Source organism: Mastomys coucha, unplaced genomic scaffold, assembly GCF_008632895.1.
Source record: "Mastomys coucha isolate ucsf_1 unplaced genomic scaffold, UCSF_Mcou_1 pScaffold11, whole genome shotgun sequence".
Lineage (NCBI taxonomy): Eukaryota > Metazoa > Chordata > Mammalia > Rodentia > Muridae > Mastomys > Mastomys coucha.
The window spans coordinates 19,976,440-19,996,824 of record NW_022196893.1 but is presented as its reverse complement, the minus strand read 5'-3'; the positions used below and the strand labels follow the sequence as shown (position 1 = coordinate 19,996,824).

Here is a 20,385-nt window from a genome sequence, read left to right as displayed (position 1 = left end):
CTGTACTGTTTGGTTTGAAAACCTCAGTGATAGGCTAGTGTCAGGAAGGGGCCTGGGTTCTAGTTCTGGCTGGCTGGCAGTGTTCTCCCTGAGCCTGTCCTTCTTCTGTGGGCAGACCATGGGGTCACCTCTCCTGTTTGCCTGTCTAGAGGAGTGGTTCTCAACCTTTTTAATGTTGCGGCCCTTTAATAACAGTTCCTCATGCTGTGGTGACCCCCAGCCATAAAATTATTTCGTTGCTTCTTTATAACTGCGATTTTGCTACTGTTATAAATCATACTATCTGATAGGCAGGATATCTGATATGAGATATCCCATAGGTGAAGGAAAGCAGGAAGGCGGCAGAGGATGGGATGACATTTTTAAGTAGATGCTGACCCTGAAATGCCAGAATTCTATTTTGGCTAAGTGGCTGCTGGGGAGGCAGATGATGAAAACCAGAGCTGCCCTCTAACCTGCTGGTGTCAGCGGGAGCCAGGAATAGGAAATAGTGTCTGGAGGACATGTCCAGCCATGCTGCCAGGGAAAGCATGGCAGGTCTCATCTGGGAGAGACCAGGTCTCCCTTACATCTTAGGGCTTTGCTTCAGAGAAAAGCATGCCAACTTGAGTTCTGCTTTCTAGCAGCTGTTCCCAAGCCTGCTTTGTTCCAGCAGGTTCTGCTGTGCCACAGGATGAGTGTGAGTGACGTATCACGGAGTCAGCCAAACAGAATGCACCTTTGTTCAGCAGAGCAGTGACTGAAGGGGCTTTTTGGGGTGAGCCATGCAGGGAGCCAATGCAGGTAAGGCTTGCAGGGAAAGGGTTCAACATGACCGCAGGAGCCCAGAGTCTTTAGAGTGAGAAAGGAGCTGTCTGGAGCCGCTGGAGTAACTAGAAGGAAGGAGGGCCTTCCCAGGTTCCTGGTCAGGGGTGTGATAAGGAGAGGCCAGGTTTCAGAACAGCACAGACCACCCGGAAGGTCCCACAGAAGTAGAGCTGTGGTAGAGGCCAGAAAGAGAGCCCCGAGTTGGCACAGGGCTCAGCTTTGTCTGACCCCAGGGATCAGAACTATGTTTCTTCAGGTCCCTGGCCATCTGCTTCCAGGAAGGTCTCTGGCTCATGGAAACCTGGAGCCAGAGGACACTTCTGAGGCCTAGTACCAACCATGTTGGCTTCTTCAGAACACTGACTTGAGCCGCTTCCCCAGAAGCAGCCAGCCCGTTGCAGGTCCATTCCACGTAGCCCCAACCCCTCCCACACAGGGCCCTTTCTAGAGGTCCCTCTAGGCTTTATCCAAGAACAGAGGTGAGAAGTGGCTACTTTATTGGCTTCAGATCTCCCAAAGAGCCAGTCCCCTGGATCCAGTGCGCTCAGCCTTTCCCATGTCTACTTCAGCTCTGCATACGCTCCGGGGCAGCACACGCACGCAACGCAGGCATGTACGCACGCACGCATGCAGCCACTGTCTGGATAGTCTATGGTCAGTGGCACTTGGGAAACAGGACCTACGAAGAAAGTATGGCTTGGTACCATGCAGACCAGTGGTTCCCTAAAGTCTGAGTATCTCCCCCTCTGAGCCAAGCCCTAGGGTGTTCGGGCTGAGCTCAAACTGTGGGGAGTGGGTACAGTGCATGCAAGGGCAGATTATGCACCACGCGTAGGAAGCAGATGGATATGTGAGCAGGGGAGCCAGGGAGCCAGGGAGCCAGGGAGTAGGGAAGAGGCCAGCACCCTGAGATTTTTGGGTTACTTTGGCTGCCATGCCTGCTCAGCATCATGTAGAGGCCAATTTGTGGCTGTAGGCCATCAGACTCAGGACTGCCTTCTCCAGGGAAGTGAGCAGCCTGAAGGCAGCCAGCTTTTCTCTCAGGGTTCCTTTGGGTCTCAGAAGTCCCTTCCTAGAATGTGTGGGAATGTTGAATGAAGCCTAGAAAGCCAAGGACAGTGTCCAGCATCAGCTTAGGGTGTGCTTTCTGGGGATGACATGCCTTTTCTGTATCGTATTATTTAGGGTTTTGGTTTGACTTTGAGATTGTCTTACTATGTATGTAGCCCTGACTATTTTTGAACTATTTATGTTCCAGAATAGTCAGGGCTACATACATAGTAGACTTGGCTGGTCTCAAACTTGGCTATTTGCCTTCTTCTGCATCCCAAGTGTTAGGATTAAATGCTTTGGTGTCGTATCTGGCCATATTTGCTGTATTCTGATCCTCTGACCCAGAGCTTTGGTCGGCTTGGGATAGGTGTTCTTCTTCTAAGGCAGGCTGCCCCATAGAGGTAGCAGGTGACAGATATTATGTACAGTGCCCATCACTTCCCATTCCCTACACTCTGTCTCATTTTCTACCTGCCCCAGTCACTCCAAGGCAGAAACTAGGGCACAGATGTGAGTCCAGCACCCACACTGGATGATTCTCTACCTCTCGCCTGACCTGTTCCTCCCTGTGGAAGCCCATAGTTTTGTTTCCCCCTTACTCCCTCTGCCAGTGCCTCACCCGGGTGTGGCCTTGGGTGATGTGGGGTTCTCCTTTACTATCTGTGAACAATATATGCCTTTCCTATGGCAGGAATCTGAGCTGGAGGTGTAATTCAGTGAACTCCCTGAGACTTACCCCCAGTATCCCCAAACTGAACTAATGGTAGGGGTCTTGTGATCTGTCCTGAGTGTAAGTGGATAATAAGAAGACGTTTTAAACAGATAATAAAACCAGAATGTGGTCTCTGCATAGTCAGTATGTGCAGCCTGCTTAGGCTCTGACTGTGGTGGCAGCTGCGGTAGTGGAGGACATGGGAGCATTTTGTCCTAACTACCTCAGGGTTGTCCCATAGGTGGCAGAAGCCAGGCAGAGGTGGCCGCTCTGATCTCATCTGAGCCCCTCCGTTTCAATATACAGCCTATGCCCCTGAATGTCTTTAAATTCCTGGCCTACCTTCCTCAGCCACCTGTCTTCAAGGTGTCTCCTATTCAGACCCGCAGGTTCACTTGTCCCAGCTTGCAGAACATGTAGCTCCACAGGGCCAGTTTCATCTCACTGAGCCCTGAGCCTGAGGGTGAGGCCCTGCTGTAGACATTCTGATGCACATAAGTGCATCCTGACCACAACCAGCCAAGAACCCTTCCTGGATCCCACCAGCTCTGTGGTCCCAGGTAAAAACCTAACAGAGCCGCGGGCCATGCTATTTATATGGTGGTTGAAGAATGGCCTCCATACACCACATATCTGAATGTTTGGTTCCCAGCAAAGCACCTAAGTTGGTGGACTGTTGAGGGAGGATTAGAAAAGGTGTCACTGGGGTGGGCTTTGAGGTTCCAAAAGCCCACGCCAGACCTAGTCTCTCTCTCTCTCTCTCAGCTTCTTGCCTGCAGATGAAGATGTAGCTGCTCTCAGTTACTGCTTCAGTGCCCTGCCTGCCTGCCTGCCTGCCTGCCCGCCATTCTACTACCTGCCATGTTGTTCATAGACTTACCCTCTGAAACTACAGCCAATCCTCCAATTAAATGTTTTCTTCTTTAAGTTGTCATGGTCTCTCCAGTTGTCTACAGCATCAGAACAGTAACTAAAAGACTATGCGCCCCCACTCCTGAGAGCTCCTCTTCCCACAGCCCCACAATCCAGTACCCCATGGTCCCCCTTCTCACACTTCTGGGTGGAGGCCTGATGTTCTTGCATCTTGGACTGCCTGGCCCTGCCCACTGTTTCCCAGTGCCCTCAAGAGATGCCCAGGCATTGATGGGTGCTGCAGGCTGGACACGAACAGCCAGCACAGGGAGGCAGGGCCTCAAGGCACAGGGAGTTATCAGAATAGTATTTATTGATACTCAGTGCTACCTTGTTAATACTTCGTCACGTGGCGCGTGGCTGAGGTAATAGGGGCGGGGCCAGTGGGGCCTGGACTCCCATGGGAAGCGGTCCAGCCAGCAGCTGGGGACCCGGGGAAGGGGATGTGGTTATTGCGTTGTATTCCTTCCCTCGTCATCTGCACCCTGGCGCCTACGCTTGCTCTCACCCCCTGCTCACGTGTGTGCCGCTCACTCGCTTGCACGCTCACACATACTCACTCACAGCAGCACACTCGCCCTGCTTGTTCGTGAGCTTACTTGCACATGGACACTGTGGCTCTCTGACAAACTCAATCACTCAGGCAGGTGCATGTACCCACACCTGCTTACTTGGCACTTTTACACCTGCCTCTGCTTAGGCCACTCACACACATCATCCTCTGGTTTAAATGCACCCTCATTCTCCTGATGATAAATAAGCTTGTCAGTTACAGTAATTATAGGAAAAATAAAGTGTGTGTCAGGCTACGCGGAGAAAGTGCATGTTGATTTGGACCTGGGGCAGCCCTCGGTCCGCCCACTTGAAGGCATCAGGTCCCTCTACAGGGGCCAGGCCCTTAAGTGAGTGGCCCCTGGGGTCTGTCCTGAGGTCAGTGCCACCTTCCCCAGCACCCTCCTCACTTACCCTAGGCTGGGCCCAACTGGGTGTGCTGAGCTGTGTCAGCCCCCACTAAAAAAATAAGCTCTTTTTCATCTTGCGGCCCAGCGCACTGTGGGGGAGGGGCGCCTGATGCTGGGGTGGGCACCCTATCCCACCTTGTGCTCGAGCCCCAGCCTGCACTTGTGGATGCCATGGTGAGCCAAGTGGAAGGGGTGCCGGGCCCGTGGCATGCAGACAGGAGGCTGGGGGGTGTGGGCAGTACCGGGTGAGCAGAGTTCAGGTCTACTCAAGCGGAGGCTCAGCTGGGCCATCCCTGGCTCATGCAGAGAGTTTGGTGGCCTGGGAGGCCCTGCCCCTCAAAACTCCACAGTACTCACAACTGTCCTCGGCTCCTCGAAGGTGGCGATGAGGATCTGCTGGGGTGGGGGTATGCTGAGGAGGTCACCCATGTCTGAGGGTGCACAGGGGCCTCCTTCCTCCTCTTCCCGAGCCTCATACAGCGTGCTGATGTGGAGCAGGGGGTGAGTGGCGTTTCGGCTCAGGATGGTGAGGGGGTCAGGCTTGCCCAAGCTGCCTGGAGACAGGGAAGCGGCAGCAGGGGCCGTGGGGGGTGAGCAGACATGGAATGGGCCCCCAGATGGAAGCCCTGGCAGGCCAGGCTCTGTGGGGTATGGGATTTCCTTCTCAGGGAGCGGAGCATCTGAAAACAGGCAGGAACACAGGCATTTCACAATCCAGCTCCCTTGCTGCTACCACCCTCCCGGTGCCACCCACGGGCACCTAGTGGGCCCCTAACTTTCATGGATAGCAGGCACCCTTGCATTTAGCAGCCTGTCTGGCTAAGTCTAACTCCCCAGGAGTAGCAATGCTGTTTGATGAATTTCCTCCCAGTGGCTCACATCTGCCTGAAGCCCTTATTGACCAACGGGGGCATGTTTCCTGACGGCTGCTATCCTGCCTTCCTCCTCACCCCTCCGCCTTATGGGAGTGTCCAGATTCCTATTAGACCTGCCAATCACTTTAGAAGCAACTAATCTGCTCCCTGTGCTGTGACCAAGCCTGGTCGCCACCTAATCTACACTGTTTGCTGGTGCTTTCCCTCTTTGTGCCCTAGATGCCAGGCTTGCCAGTTTCCTGCCCAAGGCTCCCTGGGAATTGACATCATGCCCCGTTCCCCACCTGCCTGGCTCCCTACCTTTGGTGGGTGCTGCAGCCAGGCCCAGCCCACATTCTTCTGTCTGGGACAGGAAACCACCTTCCTGGCTCCGAGAGGCTGGTAGGGCAGGGGGTACCGCCTCAGTCTTGGCCTTCTTGGTACCTAGGATATAGGGATGCACGTCCAAGGAGAAGTGGCGGGTATGCTTTTTCTCAGAGGCAGCAGGAGGGGCAGAGGAGGGGCCCGAATCACCTCCACTACCCTTGTAGTGGTGGGCAGCCCGGGCCCCAGCGTCCAGCAGCGGGGCAATAAGTGTGTCTGTGGCTGTCTTCCTGCGCACAGGCTTGGGCTTCTCAGTCTTGCTATTTTCCACGCGCATAATGGCCAGCTGCTCCTTGAAGGGCTGTGGCAGCGGGTTGCTGGTGGGGATCCACTTCATTTTCTTACGGGGCCGCTTGACCACGGGTGGCTCAGCAGAGCCATCAGGCTCTGCAGGGTTGATGCTGGGGTCCACGGTCTGGATGCCCGAGTCCCGCACCGTGGGCGTGGTGTCATGGTTAGACTGAGCCAAGGCAGCCAGAAGCTGCCGCACCACATTGTCGTACATGAGGTCGCTCTCGTTGGTGATGAAGTCCAGCCGGTTCAGCGACTTGATGTGGTCACGGTTCTCATTACAGAACATGGCCAGGATGTTGATGTCGCAGAACTGTGAGCGGCGCCATTGCCGGCGCGTCTTGATCCCCACCTTGTGTAGTTTGTCAAAGATGAAGTTGCTCTTGCGGAAAATGAAGAGGTGGATGAGGTTGACTAGGATGATGAGGTTCATGAAGCACAGTAAGACGATGTCCACACCGGCAATGATCCGCTGCAGCTGCACGGATGGCAGCTTACAGCTGACACGCACCGTGGGCCCAGCACTACCCACCGGCCCGTCGGGGGAGGCGCCCAGGGCACAGGTGAACTCATTCTGCTTTTGGGTGGCGTAGTATGTGCATAGGTAGGAGATGGGCACCACACTCAGCAGCAGGATCAGTACGTGCCGTGCCAAGTACAGCTTGGCCAGGAAGTTGCTGCGGCCCCGGCGCTCCAGGTACTTCTCAAACAAATTCTGCTCGGGGCTCTTCTCCTTCTCGGCGTTCTCGATGATCTCTCGCTTCTCACGCTCCGTGATGCCCGGCCCCTTGGATTGGATCTGTTTCTCAATCTTGGGGGCGCGACCCTCGGCGGCTCGATGGTAGCAGTTGTCGATCTCCTGGAGCAGGAAGTTGAGCTCGGAAGTGAGGCGTGTGGAGGCGAGAAACTCCCAGCCCAGGGCGGGCACGTACATGATGGCAGCAAAGGCCAGCAGTGCATAGGGCAGGAACTTGTGCTCAAACAGCGATGGCCAGAGGCTGGCATCCACGCCCGGCAGCGCATCCCGCAGCTCTGTCCAGCAGTAGCCACGGGCGTACAGCGCCTGGTCACGGGTGAAGTTGTGCGGAGTATAACAGTAAATTGGTTCCTCTGAGGGCAGAGAGGAAACACGGGCTAGGGCAAGAGATGGGACTAGCCTGAGGAAGACCAGGTCTTGGGATGAAGGGCATGGGATGGACCTGATCTCACCTCTGCTCTGACCCCTTCCCTATGCAGACGGCTGGGCTCTCATGTCCATGGGCTGTACAGCCCCTCCCGTAGAGGGGCCTGCCTTATGCAGGAACTGCTGTTCCCCAAAAGGACCCCCCTTCCTCTCAGGCCAGTTTTCTCTCACTATGTCCTAACTACAGTGTTGTGTGTATGGTTCCGATCCTAAGTACCACTTACAAAGTGGTTAGCCAGGGGTTAAGACCTGAATGTATGAGCTGAGGAGACTATCTATACCATTTATCGTGGTCTAGAAAAGCCACATAGGCTGGGCAGTGGTGGCGCATGCTTTTAATCCCAGCACTTGGGAGGTGTAGAGAGAGGTGGATTTCTGAGTTCGAGGCCAGCCTGGTCTACAGAGTGAGTTCCAGGACAGCCAGGGCTATACAGAGAAACCCTGTCTGGGGGAAAAAAGCTATATAGACTGTATGTACAGAACAAACCAAGGTCAAGACAGACCATGCAGGCAGTCAGGGTTCCTCTTTCAGTATCCCATGTGGACCAACTACCATCTTTGCCACTGACTTTACACTGCCAGGACTGCTGGCCTAGAGGCTCCTATCTAGCCAGAGGCAGTCACAGAGGCCCAGATTCCAAGAAAAATCTGCCTGTGACAGGCATAAGAGATCTTACAAGTCCCCCTGTCCTTGAAGAAGGGAAATGTGGGAACCCTGGATGCTGATGTTAGGGAACACTCACTGGCTGGCCACATCTGTCACTGGAAATGAACAAAGGGCCTCTCTGCACTTGGCTTATGTGGACACATATTCTTAAGCAAAGGACGTCACACATGCTTGCCCTGGGCCGTGCTCAGCCTTGGTTTGCATTTTTATGCTTTCAATTGGTTTTCAGAAAACTTGAAGGCATAAAGTCCACCAGACTGGGTCATAATCCTAGGTAGCAGGCCATGGTTTCCTATGGCATTAATCCAAGCCAACTCTGCCTTAGCCATCTCTCTCACACTCAGGACTGTCTCCAGCTTAGAGTCCTCCACCACAGTCTTGAGATCAAGAAGTAACAGGGTCTAATTGGCTAATCTGGACAGGGAGATGGCAGAGACCCAGGCTAGCCGGAAGACTAACATGAGGGTTTGAATATAAAATGCCTCCTATAGGCTCATGTGTTTGAACATTTGGGCCCCAGCTGGTGACACTGTCCTGGTAGGTTGTGGAATCTTTGGGAGATGGGTTCTAGCTGGAAGCATGAAACTAGGGAGGGCCTGTATACACCTCATTGTGCACGAGCTACACCAGAAGCTCTTGCCCGGATGGAGCCACCCCAGCCATATGTCTCTCCCCCAATGTGGTATTCTCTGAAACTGTAAAGCAAACCAAATCCTTCCTCTGTTAGGTTGTTTCTGCTACTGCAACAAAAAAAGTAACCAACACAGACAGTAATCACAGTTGCTGTCTTCAGGGGCCCAGGAGGAAGGGGACAGAGAGACATTACCTACATGTTCTTCTGGCCCCATTCTAACATAGCCTAGGACTGTGGTCACCATCTGGGATATCTGCCCACGTAGCCTCTCATCACGAAGAGTCAAAGACACTTAGGCCTCAAGGATTACCAGAATATAACCCAGTCAAGGGGAACCCCGAGACTATGTGGCCACTTGTTTTCCTCATATGGTCCTGGGAAGGTATGGAGGGTTCCAATGGAGGTGTGGGAGGGCTAGATAAAGATAAGAGTGAGCTTTGCTTAGATGCGAAGGAACTGGGGCTTCCTGAAATTGGGGCCATGTCCACATGAGAGCTGAGCATCTGGCCATAGACAGGGATGGAAGAGGAGGCTAGGGATAGTCAGGGAGAGATCATCCCTTTAACCTGAGGTCCTGGAGGACAGGTGTCCAGGGCAGGATGAACTGGGCTCTGAGAAGAACAAACAGGGGAAGCAAATGAATCGGTTCTCTTGGTTGAAAAAAAAATGGAATTTTATTCTTTTTTTTTTTTTTTTTGACCTTACAGCTGATCCCTAAAGCCACAGAAGGGTAAGTGGTCTTCTCTCAGGAAATTTGATTGCTGCCCTGAATCAAGCCCATTCCCTACATCCAGCCAAGCTGTAAGCTGGGCAAGCAAGAGGAGAGAACCCCTGTACTCCCATGGGCACTTCCAGTGAAGCCAAGCTCCTTCCCGGTTGGCCTGTGTCTGCAGAGGCACGTGGTGCTTCTGATGGCATGGCACATACCAAGGGATCTAGAGGAGGGCAGGTATTCATGCATGGCTGGCTACCACAGGGTGCTGATGCTGTGGACTTGTGCTGAGCCTGAACTGGGCAGGATGGCAGGTACCCAGACACTGGCTGCTCTGCCCTGAAACAGTGGCTGTATGAAGCTCTGTCTGAGGCCCCTCTCTTGGGATTTCCCAGGGATGATGGGTTCTTGTTTAGGTAAGTACAGAGGTTCAAGGAGGAAGCATGAAAGGTAGTCCATCTCAGTGCACACAGGGCTAGCTCTGCACAGGGCAATACTGTTTAGACCCGGACTGCTGGGCACCCTGCTGCTCATGAGAATACACTGAGATTTCTAGCCAAGGAACCTACTAAGCTGAGACTGCCATCACAGTGGCTGGGTGGGGGTGGGATGTCAACAGCAGTAGCCACAGGGCGCTGCTGCAGCCTCCAGCTAGAGCAGGTCTGAATAGTAACAACACAGACCTGGAGGGTTTTTACTTGAAATTCTCCCCAGGGCTGAGGCTGAACTTGAACTTGAGCCCTAGACACATCTCCAGCCCACTCCTTGGGTCTAGCCTGCACATGGTCCAGCTCACTTAACCCTCTGCTACCTGAACAAGAAAAAGCTTTCAAGGGGTTTCTGGTTCTGCTGAGGCTGTTGCCTCTGGTCAGCGCACAGCCAGCTCATCTCTTGGCTTTCCTCACCCCAGGGCAGGGCCAAACCCTTCCTCAACTCCTTCACAGTAGAATGACAGCTCCCACATCCTGACTTCCAGACCTTGTGACTGTTGCTTTGTGTCGTAAAAGTGACGCTGCACCTGGGATTAAGGACTTTATGGGAGATGATCCTGGATTATCTGAGGGGGACAAGGGCATACAGGGTCCCTTTCAAAGGAAGGCAGTGATGGACAGAGAAGGCTTGAACCAAACGTCATGGTGTAGCTCGGTCCTGAAGGTGCACTCAGATTTGCCGATGGAAGCTCCATCTGGACCAGCCCTGCCTAGAGCTTGCCCATCTTGTTGTCAGGCTTGGGGCCAAGCATCTATTTGGTGAACTTTTTTGGCCTGTGGAAGGTGCTGGGTGTCAATCGAGGACCTCTAGTATGCTAAGCAAGCACTCTGCTGCCAAGCCACACCCTAGTCCTGACTATTGTTTAAAGCCAGAGTTTGTGCCAGTCTGTTCCAGCAGTGTGGGCAGATAGCAGGTGGCCCTGGCTTCTTACAAGCTGCCTGTCTCATGTGTGTGTGTGCGTGGGGGGGAGTACTCCATCCCAATACTTCCTGCAGTGATATGTGTGGATGCTTCAGAGTGCTGCAGGCCTTGCAGGGTGGGACCCATACCTGGGACAGAAAGGGTTGACTTTCAGGGACCACAGGAAATAAAGGAGATGGGCTAGTATCTGAGTGTCATCACTTCTCACAGACCCACCACAGAGATCTGCCCTGCTGGGTGTGATGTCCAGGGGAAGGCCAGAGACCAGATGCAGGACCCACCCACGCTCGTCAGTATAGGGTGCTTTGGTTCTCCTTCCTTAAGAAAGAAAGAGTGCTGAGAATGAGGCACACATTGGGTAACACCCAACTTCTGTGAGCTGGACAGAGGCTCACACACAGGTGATATCCAGAAATACCCCCAAGTACCTGGGGCCTCATCATTTGACTAGTTCAGGAAAAGTCGCTGCTGGCCTCGCAGTCAGGGTCTGAGTGATCGATCTGGTGGCTCTTTGCCTCTTTACCCTCCCCCACTTCTGGCCTTTGGGTACTGACTCCCCACTCCTGCCTGAGTGGCAGGGGTGTTATGTCACAGCTACCCTGGCTCCATCACCAGCCGGTCTCTAGACAGGAGTCATCTGAGATTTTCTTTGGCCACCCCTAAACCTTGAGCTCTACTTCTGCTGGGTGAAGATCATCAGTGCTGGGCTCAGGGGTGGGGGAACGCAGCACACCCCACTATATGGAGGGCAGGCTCCTTGTACAAGGGTTATTCACACAGAACCCTCCTCTGACATTCAGGATTGAATGCCCCTATACGCAGGATCTGGGTGTATGCAGAAAAAAATATGGAGGGGCCATTGGTCACACTGGTTACTACCAGGCGTGGGGTGGTGGGCTTAAAGCAGCAGATGTGTACCTAATAGATCTGGAGGCCAGACGAACATAATCTTTCAAGCATTCAGTCACCACTGAGAGCCCTGGCACAGGGTCCTGGATATGTCCTTGTCCTACCTTCTCCTATGCTCTCACCAAATGGTCCCCATAAATGATGGGGCCATGGGAGAAGGCACCCTTTCCTCACATCCAATTCTCTTATGTTTGGGGTCCCTGGATGCTTCTAGCTTCTGTGGGACAAACGGATGGTGAAGAGCCCCAAGCAGCTACTGGGCTGTTCTGAATCAAAACCAAGAGAAGCAATCAGTACTTCAGAATTGTGCGGGAAGTCAGAGAGGGCAAAGGTTAGGAGTAAGGCTGGCTGTTCCGTTTCCCTATCCTCCTAGCCAAGAGCAAGCTTGGTCAAGCATAGGGGCTTGTCTGTGCTGCGTAGGCCCTAGGGCCCCTCCTCCAACTTGTGGTAGGCCTAGTTCAGCATGGACAGGAGGGCTTAGGAAATGTTTGTGGGAAAGCACAGGGGGTTTGAAGCAGCAGGTTCAGGATTGGGGCTAACTTGGGGGACATCTTGGTGGTTCCAGGCCCAGTTGGATGCAGGGTGTTTGGAGGTCCCACAGGTGACAAGCTGGGTTGGCAGTGTTTGAATGTAGGCATCCTATCAAGGGATCATCAAAGATGGCCCAGTCCACCCAATCTGAAGCTGCCCTACTATGTCTGTTATAGATAGAGCTGTGTTCCCCCCAACATCTGCTGTTGTCCTGGCCCTGTACTGTAGACTGATAGAAACAGCCTTTGTAGGTGTAAATGAACTGAAACAAGAGTGGAGTAGAATAATCCCAACCTTACGGTATACTTGTGACTCAAGGGAGGGACACAGACATGGGGAGATCCCCAACAGAGGACAGACACAGAGCTTGGGTGGTATACAGCTATAGGCCAAGGAATACCAGGGAAGGTGTGCAGCCACCTCTCATCAGCAAGAAAGGGCCTTTGGAGAGAACTCAGCCTGGATTTTGGACTTCTGACCCCTGGAACTGTAAGGTACATGTCTGTTGTAAGCCAGCCACCCATTGCTGGTACTGTGATCAACATGGCCAAAGGCCCCTTTATACACACATCTGGGTGTGACTGAGTGTCAGGGCCTTTGGTGTCCAAGGATGGAGATCAGGAGAACTTCCCCCACCTTTGGTGTGGTATTAAACAGTCTGAAGGATGCCTGCCTTCAGGTTGGTCACCTCTAGGTCCTGCAGTTTCCTGTAGGGTGAGGCACCTGTGGATGATGGTGAAGAAGCGGGTATCAAAATACCTGTTCTTGTTGCCCAGTAGCTGCAGAGGGCAGAGCGACCTTCACCTCCAGAGGAACTCTGGAATCCTGACAGTCTTCTTCCAGCTATGAAAGTGGCATCTCGGGCCACAAATTAGACTTGTGGCTATGGACACCTGAGTCCTTGCCTCAGTTCGGCTCCAGGTGGGGGTGCTATTTCCCATCTCTGTGTGTCACCAGAAGCCAGCTCCCTAGTGCCTCACATCAGTTCATGTCACCTTAGGCAGGGCCCACTACACATGTGCACTCTCTTGTGTATGATCACAGGCACACCCACATGCTCCCTCATATTGCAGGCCCAGTTCTATTGACCTAACACTTCAGCTCCTTAACCTAATCACTCTCCCCTGACCTGCCCTACCTTCTACCTACACTGCCTTTGCCAGGCCAAGGTGGCTTCTTGGGCCATCATTGTTTGATGTCCTCCAGGGCCAGCCCCTGTCTGGCCTCCTCTGTGGAAGACCATTGGAAAGGGGTGCTTTAGAGTTCCTCAGGAGTACCCTCACTTTCCTACACTGCCAGCCCCAAGAACCCATGCAGCAGCAGCATGGGATTTTCACTATCCCCGAGCAATGCCCTCAAACACTCATCCTTCTCTGGTCCTCATCTGGCTATTCCTCAACCTTCCTAGCCTTCCCCGCCTTGACATTCTACAACTCAGACCCCACATCCCATTCATACAGAGGGCCAGCAAGTGTAGGACGGGGCCTACCCTCCTCACGGCTTGAAGCTGAAAGAATGGAAGGCCAAACAACCATAAAACAGAGGAGGTCTCTCAGGTGGCCCTGTCTCAACCCCTCATGCCAGATTGAGGTGATGCCCAAGGTCTGTGATGAGACCTGCGGGCAATGCCTCAACGCCTGGCCAGGTGGGTGCGGTCCCGCTGGAACTAGCCGCCTGGCGCCGAGAGCCAGCGCGCTCAGAGCGCTGGGCGCTAAACACCTGCGGACGCGCGCCCTGCCTCACCTGCGAAGTTCTTGGTGAAGACCAGGGTGACCAGCAGGATGGGGACCAGTACGGTGCCGATGGTGACCACGCGGTCGAACGGCAGTTCCAGCTTGAGCTGCAGCAGCAGCGCGGCCAGCGCGCCCGCCTTGTCGTCCTGCGAGCCAGGCAGGATCAGCTCCCTCAGCTTCTCGCCCGCCAGCAGTGCTGTCGCCATGTCCGCCGACTGCTCCAGGAGGTGGTGCATGGGGGGCGGGGGCGCGGCCCGGCGGGTTACGGGCGGGGGGCGCGGGCGGGGCCGCGCGCCGGAGAGGGCGGCGGGGGGCGATGGAGACCGAGGTCACGGGAGGGGCGCTGGAAGAGGGATGGCAGCGGGGATGCGGCAGGGCTCGGGGGTCTGCCGCCCCGCGAGAGGGGTCGAGCTGTCAGGGCGCCGGGCCGCCGCCGCCGCCGCCCCCGCCGTGCACTGTAGCCGGCCCGCGCCCTGCGTCCCTCCCGGGGGCGGCGGCGGCTCTCCTGCCTGGGCCGTGCGGCCCGCTCCCGCCGGGGAGGGGGGCTGTTTACCTGCGGCAACTCCGCGGCGTGGCTCCGCCCCCAGCCCCCCCCACCCTTCACGTAGCTGCGGCGTTGGCGATGACTTTGCAAAAAAATAAAAAATAAAATTTTTAAATGAAATGAACCGAGTTCATATTGAGCATCCCCTTGCATCAGGGTTGGGCCAAGCCCTGGCCCCTCTAGCCCTGTGCACGGAAAGAGGCGGATCGTCCGCTCTGGGATCAGATCAGGTCTGGTAGCCAGAGGCTTCTAGCTCTACACCTCAGCTCACTTGCTCCTCACGGGGACCCGGGCTCCACATAGGCGCAGAGGTTGCCCTGTGAGGTGTAGCAGTCAAGGGCAAGGAAGCCCGAACCCTCTTTCCCAGGCTACTGCCTGCACATAAATGTTGTGGGGCGTCCTTTCCAAAGCTCCCGGATGCCTCTTCACTGCAGCCATGTCCCAGACCCAGGAGCGCCTAGTTAAACGCTGTGATGGGATGCCAGCCAGTGCGGATATGCTTGTTAACCCAGCATCTCCATTGCTTTACCCACTGTCGGCATCCATGGAGCTGGGCCAGTGCGTGGGGGCTTCGAGGATTGTCACCTGACCCCCAGGGCCACCCACGGTCTCTCCTCCCAGGAGCTACTGTACACAAACTTCTGTGACCGTGGCCTCCGCAGGATTCCTTGGCTCTGTATCTCTCCACCATTGCCTTTCCTGTGTTTGTCTGGAGTAGTAACTTCCTTCGATATCCATTTAGCTGTCTGGAAACATCTCCTCAGACCAAAGAAAAACCTGGAGGAACCAACGTCCTACCTGGCCTGACTCTTCCTGGTACATCCTTGCTTCCACTGATTTTACCTTCACCTTACTCCCTGCGCTACTTACCCCTCATCCCTAAGATTCCTGGCTGCAGCTGACAAGCCCTCACCCCAGGCTTCCCAAGGCAGTCCTCGGGAGCAGTACTTCCTGCACACTCCCTGGCCTCTCAGAAGGGCTATGCTGTTCACACTCCACCATCCCACCTTCACAACCCTATACTTTTTCTGTTTGTCCTTTGATTCTTAAGAGTTTTTGCACACTGGATAAGAGTTTTTACCCCTTCTCAGGGTTAGTTTCCTCTGACCTGCAGGTCCCCCAACCCCCACACCCCACCCGCAAATGTTGTCTCCTTTGTTAACTATTTGTGTATGCCTCTCCAAAGGCCCTATCCATCCACTCTGGGTGGTGAGTCTTACTCTTAAAAAATTGTGCCGGGCAGTGGTGGCTCACGCCTTTAATCTCAGCATTTGGGAGGCAGAGGCAGGAGGATTTCTGAGTTCGAGGCCAGCCTGGTCTACAGAGTGAGTTCCAGAACAGCCAAGGCTACACAGAGAAACCCTGTCTCGAAAAAAACCAACCAACCAACCAACCAACCAACCAAACAAACAAACAAACAAAATTGTGTGGAGGTGAACCACAGCATGCAGTGGCCACGGAGTTACAGGCACTCTATGGGTTTTCCCCAGTACCTATGGTCACTAACAACAGTCTGCAACTTAAGTTCCAGAGGATTGGATCCTCTGGCTTCTGCAGGCACTGTACTCACGTGGTGCACAGACATAGATGCAGGCACAATATCCAAATACATAAAATAAATAATAAAGACAAAAATAAAAGTTTAAATAGAGTTGCCCAATAATGAGGCAACAATGCCACTGCTAGATACCAGAGGCTAATAGATAAAAAGCCTAGTACTGGGCTGGAGAGATGGCTCAGACGTAAAAGGCTAGGCTCACAACCAAAAAGCCTAGTACCAGAAACTGGTTAATTGTTTTACAGTTGTTGGCCACTGAATTTCCCTAGATCCCAAAATATTACTGACTACTACTACTGTTCTTGGCTACCCTCCAGAACCTGATAGTGAGACTCCATTGCTGAATATACCACATACTGGAGTAGTGGGACATGGAGAACCTAAGCAACTGCTGACCTGGAAACTACATTCCTACTGGCTAACTTTCATACAGTCTTACCGAGCTGTGAATCTTGCAGTCTGTGATGACGACAACGATGACCACTCTAATATCCCACTGATGCAATAGTGGCACCAACATCATGTTATTTCTGACTGATTTAAGTCCCACCCCATAAGGTGATCCCACATTGTTGGGCCAAGAATCTATGGCTAGATGGGTCACAGGCTCTATGGGATAACCCATTACTATTATTTTGCTAAATAATTAATTGGATTAATTAATGTATCTTTACACCCTCACTGATGAACCTTCTATTTGTGGTAGGGGGTGATGACCCACAAGTGGCCAAGAGCAGCTGCTCTGTCCCCATCGCACTATTCCCATTTATGAACTGCCTTCCATTACAATTGACCACTTCAACCTGAGGCAGGTGCCTGGGAGGGCCCGAGTATCCACAGCAAACTAAAGGTTCTGCATCAAGCATCTGCTTGTGCTTCCTTGGCAAGAGCTTATTACTTGTCTTCTGGGGCCACAGGCGATGAATGTGAAATTCCATTTTGGGTACAGAACATAAAATATTCTCAAAAAAATAGGAAATAAAATTCATGTTTTCTTCCACACTCACCTATAAGCATAATATTCTACACTGGGGTTCAATCCATGGAGAGTAAAATACAGGTTCAAGAGGGAAAAAGCATTTCTAGCTTTCTTAGAGGACAATGCTGGTGTAAAATGTTAGTGCATTTTCTTCTCATATGAGGCAGGTTGCTCTGCTTTGCTTTAGAATGGCAAAATTTACAGTGGAATGACACTTCTTAGTTTGAAAAATTGAGAAACATGGGCTAGAGAGATGGCTCAAAGATCCATCACTGCACTGGCTGCTCTTCCAGAGGGCCCAGGTTCAATTCCCAGTACCTACATGGTAGTTCAAAAATGTAACTCCAGTTCCAGGTGATCTGACATACCCTCACAGAGACATACATCCAGGCAAAATGCTAATGCATATGAAATAAGAATAAATTGTTTTTAAAAAATTCAAAAGTGAGGCTGGCTGAAGAGATAGCTCAGTAGTTAGGAACACTGGCTGCTCTTCCAGAGGAACCAGGTTTGGTTCCTAGAACCCTCACGGTAGCTAACAACCAGCTGTAACTTCAGAGGATCATTACCATCTTCTGCAGTCTGCTGGCACTATACATAAAACACTCCAACACGTAAGAATAAAATCTCAACAAAAAAAAAAAAAAAAAAAAAAAAAAAAAAAAAAAAAAGAAAGAAAAAAAATAAAAATGTAGGTAATTTAAAAGTAAGCAAGGAGACACATTTTTCATTTCTTGGGGTTATGCCCAAGTTTGAAGTCTGTCTCTGCCTACCTGGCTCCAGGCACACTGGTCCTTGTTTTGAAGGTGGTCACATTGGTCTGGACAGCATTGTCATCCCTGGAGCAGGGCCTTCTGTGGCTTCTATTCCTGACAGGGATGCTGCTCACCCTGGCCCATCTTGTCTCTGCCTTTGATCCCACCACTCTCATGCTAGAGATTCTCTGAGGTATGTGCCCTATGCCCGTCTCACCTACAGTTCAAGCTGGAGCAGATATGGTTAGCCCTGAGCTAGATGGATGCTTCTGGGTAGAAATGTGCTGAAGCCCTGTCACTGATGGACTGCGATCTACCTGACGCTCCTCGTCACTCTTCCTCCCTGGGACCTGCTAGTCACCTCTTGGTGTAGCCCTGCCCTTGCTACTGCTCTTGCTACTGGCTCATACAGCTGAAGTTAAGGCCTCTCTGGGTGGCCACACTGCAACTGAGTTTTGATCCAGAGCAAAGGACAACACAGGTGAATAGGCCACCAGAGGCTGGACAGCAATTAAGCTGCTCTCAATTTCGTCCAAACAAAGCCCACCCAACTCTCCATTCTCTGCCTGAGGAAAGTGCCTTGGCCACTGTGGTTCCCAAGTAGTTGAGGCCCCTGGAATTTCCTTGAGGGATTCTCCCTCTGTCCTCCTCGTGTCTGTGCTCCACCTACCCAGGCCCAGTCCCTGGGTGTGGAGGAAGACCACAATAGGGTGGAAGTGGAGAGAGAACACAATAGGGTTGGTGCAGACTTTTAGAGCAGGAGGTCCTATGATGTCATGGGGATCTCTCCATGCTCCCAGGACCTCGGCTGGGCCCCACCAGTCCTGTGGAAAGGCCTGGCCCTATGTAATAGGGTACAGCAGGTCTGCAGGAGTGGGAAGACCCTCATCAGGGAGACACTGTCTTCACCTGCACAAGAGGGCTAAACCCCAAGTTGCTCACCCTGGGCTCTGAAAGGCTCAGTCTCCAAGGTTAGTGCTTTAGGCAGCAGTGCCTACAGTAGAATATGGTGGAACCACAGCACCTGTGTTGGCCTCTCCCCTAAGCTGGGGGAGAAAGCCTGGTGAAATCTTCTTTGTTTAGTGCCTCTGAGCACAGACTTGTAAGTCCAGTTTGGTCCATCTCACCCAACCTCTGAAGGCTCTTAGAAGCTGGCATCTACTTGAATGTAGGGACAACCCAGGGAAGACAGTCAGGGCTCAAGTACAGGCCCTAACTGACTTCCCCTTCTAGAAATACTGGGTTCTAGGTGGGCCTGGTTCCATTCAAGAATCTCCTCCATTCTAGGCATTACAACACAGCCAGTGGGGGCCGTTCTCAGGTGAGAGGAGCTGGTGGCCTTTCCTGCTGTTTCACACACATATGGATCAGGATAGAGTAGATGTTGGTGGAACCAACTCCCAAGACTGTAGCTAGTAGGGTGCAAAGGAAAGACACCCTTATCACTGACACGGGTGCATTCTGAGACAGAAAGGGATCTGGGGTCATGGAGTGTTTATTTGGGGGGAGAGTCATGGCAGTGACTGCCCACAGGCAGAAACAAACAGTTATGAACCAAGGTCAGTCCAAGCAAGCAGAGCAGCCCAGCTGACTCAGTGGTCCCACACATACCAACATCCAGTCTCAAGACCAGGAAGCCACAAGAGTCCCAGAAGACTGAAGCACGGCTGGGCCCAAAGGTCCATAGGGTGAGGCTCAATGTCTTCCTGCTGTGGCAGACTCCACAGTGTCCACAGATCCTGGCACAGCCATCTAGCCACAGTCTGCTTGAAGTGAATGCATGGAGCCACACTCTTTCCTTCACGGTGCTTTAACACTGGTGATTTACCTGTTGAGGTACAAGGTAGGGTGGCATTGACCACTAAAGTCCAGATAGTGGCTGCTGCAGCAGAGGGGTCAGGAAGGGTCAAGGGTCAGGCTGGTCCTGAGGCTTCAGTGGGTTTGGGTGCGTGGGGTTTTGAGGGATAACCAATATAGGAGGGTTGGGGAGTCCTAAAGAACCCACCTTTTAGGAAGTGGACTGGAGTGCTCACTTTTGGAGAGCCTGGAGTTCAGGAGGTAGGTCACACCCTGTGTAGACACCATTGCTAACACTGTATTCTAGCAGTGCTCCAAAACAGGGATCCTGATGAGAGTGAGAGATACAAGTGAGTGAGGCTCAGAGTCTCCTGATGCCAGGTGCATGCTGGAGTCAAGCATGGTGTCCTGGTGTCCTGAGACCTGTGTCCTTCCCTCCCTCCCACATCAAGACAATGGCAGCCCAGCGTCCTGCAAACTCACTCTGACAAGCACATGAGGGTTTCCCAGAACGATCAGCAGTGCTTTGGGTCTTGTGATTGCAACATTAAATCTTTTTGAATTGGACAAGAAACCCAAAAAATAGCGGTCATCTTCAAACCTGTCTTCATTTGAACGCACCTAGGGACACACAGATGAAGAATATAGTATTTTAGGTGTTTTTCTTGATAAGTGAAAACAGAAAGGTTAAGAAGCAACATAACCTTATTTATTTTCAAATTTACTATCAGCACTTTCAGTCTACAGATAAGGAGATCCTCAGATGCTAACAGGTTATGTCAGGTAGTTTTAGATGGTGTGAATTTTCTCTTTTGCATCTGAGTTTTCTATCTTCAGTTAGCATGTCCTTGCAATGGAGCTATTTTAAAGATTAACAGGCAGTGGTGTGAGAGTGCCAAGTGTCCTCGAGTGGTGGTGCAAAGGCCACGGTGCTGGGGACTCCTTCTAACTTTGCCCCTCTCTGCTCCCTAGCCATCTTTATCTTTTTTTTTTTT

The 20,385-nt window shown here is 52.6% G+C and overlaps 2 protein-coding genes across 4 annotated transcripts in view; both read right to left on the bottom strand.

Moving 5' to 3' along the window:
* Positions 1 to 1,285: 1,285 nt before the first annotated feature.
* Panx2 (pannexin 2) lies at positions 1,286 to 14,840 on the bottom strand. Of its 2 annotated transcripts, none has more exons than XM_031352485.1 (4): positions 13,768 to 14,840; positions 5,622 to 7,109; positions 4,804 to 5,126; positions 1,286 to 1,486 (listed from the first exon to the last, which is right to left on the bottom strand). In XM_031352485.1, exons 1-4 carry the CDS (start codon positions 13,991 to 13,993, stop codon positions 1,463 to 1,465), a joined length of 2,061 nt encoding a protein of 686 aa, XP_031208345.1. In that variant the 5' UTR covers positions 13,994 to 14,840; the 3' UTR covers positions 1,286 to 1,462. The 2 variants fall into 2 exon arrangements, with proteins under 2 accessions (XP_031208345.1, XP_031208356.1); XM_031352496.1 differs by having other exon boundaries at positions 5,622 to 7,085; positions 13,768 to 14,838.
* Positions 14,841 to 19,072: 4,232 nt separating this feature from the next.
* The window catches only part of Mov10l1 (Mov10 like RISC complex RNA helicase 1), a 68,515-nt gene continuing 67,202 nt past the window's right edge, over positions 19,073 to 20,385 (bottom strand). For both annotated transcript variants that reach the window (XM_031352465.1, XM_031352472.1), the window contains exons 25-27: positions 19,874 to 20,011; positions 19,599 to 19,718; positions 19,073 to 19,421 (exon numbers count right to left, since the gene is read on the bottom strand). In XM_031352465.1, coding sequence (XP_031208325.1) covers positions 19,623 to 19,718; positions 19,874 to 20,011 — 234 coding nt within the window. In that variant the 3' untranslated portion in view covers positions 19,073 to 19,421; positions 19,599 to 19,622. The remainder of the gene's footprint in view (positions 19,422 to 19,598; positions 19,719 to 19,873; positions 20,012 to 20,385) is intronic.

Bases quoted from the DNA above. Each gene is read 5' to 3' on its own strand.
- Panx2 (XM_031352485.1), bottom strand. From the start codon at position 13,993: ATGCACCACCTCCTGGAGCAGTCGGCGGACATGGCGACAGCACTGCTG. The intron at 7,110-13,767 runs GTGAGGCAGGGC...CTCTTGCCCTAG, and splicing joins CTTCACCAAGAACTTCGCAG to CCCGTGTTTCCTCTCTGCCC. The intron at 5,127-5,621 runs GTAGGGAGCCAG...GCCTGTTTTCAG, and splicing joins GGCTGCAGCACCCACCAAAG to ATGCTCCGCTCCCTGAGAAG.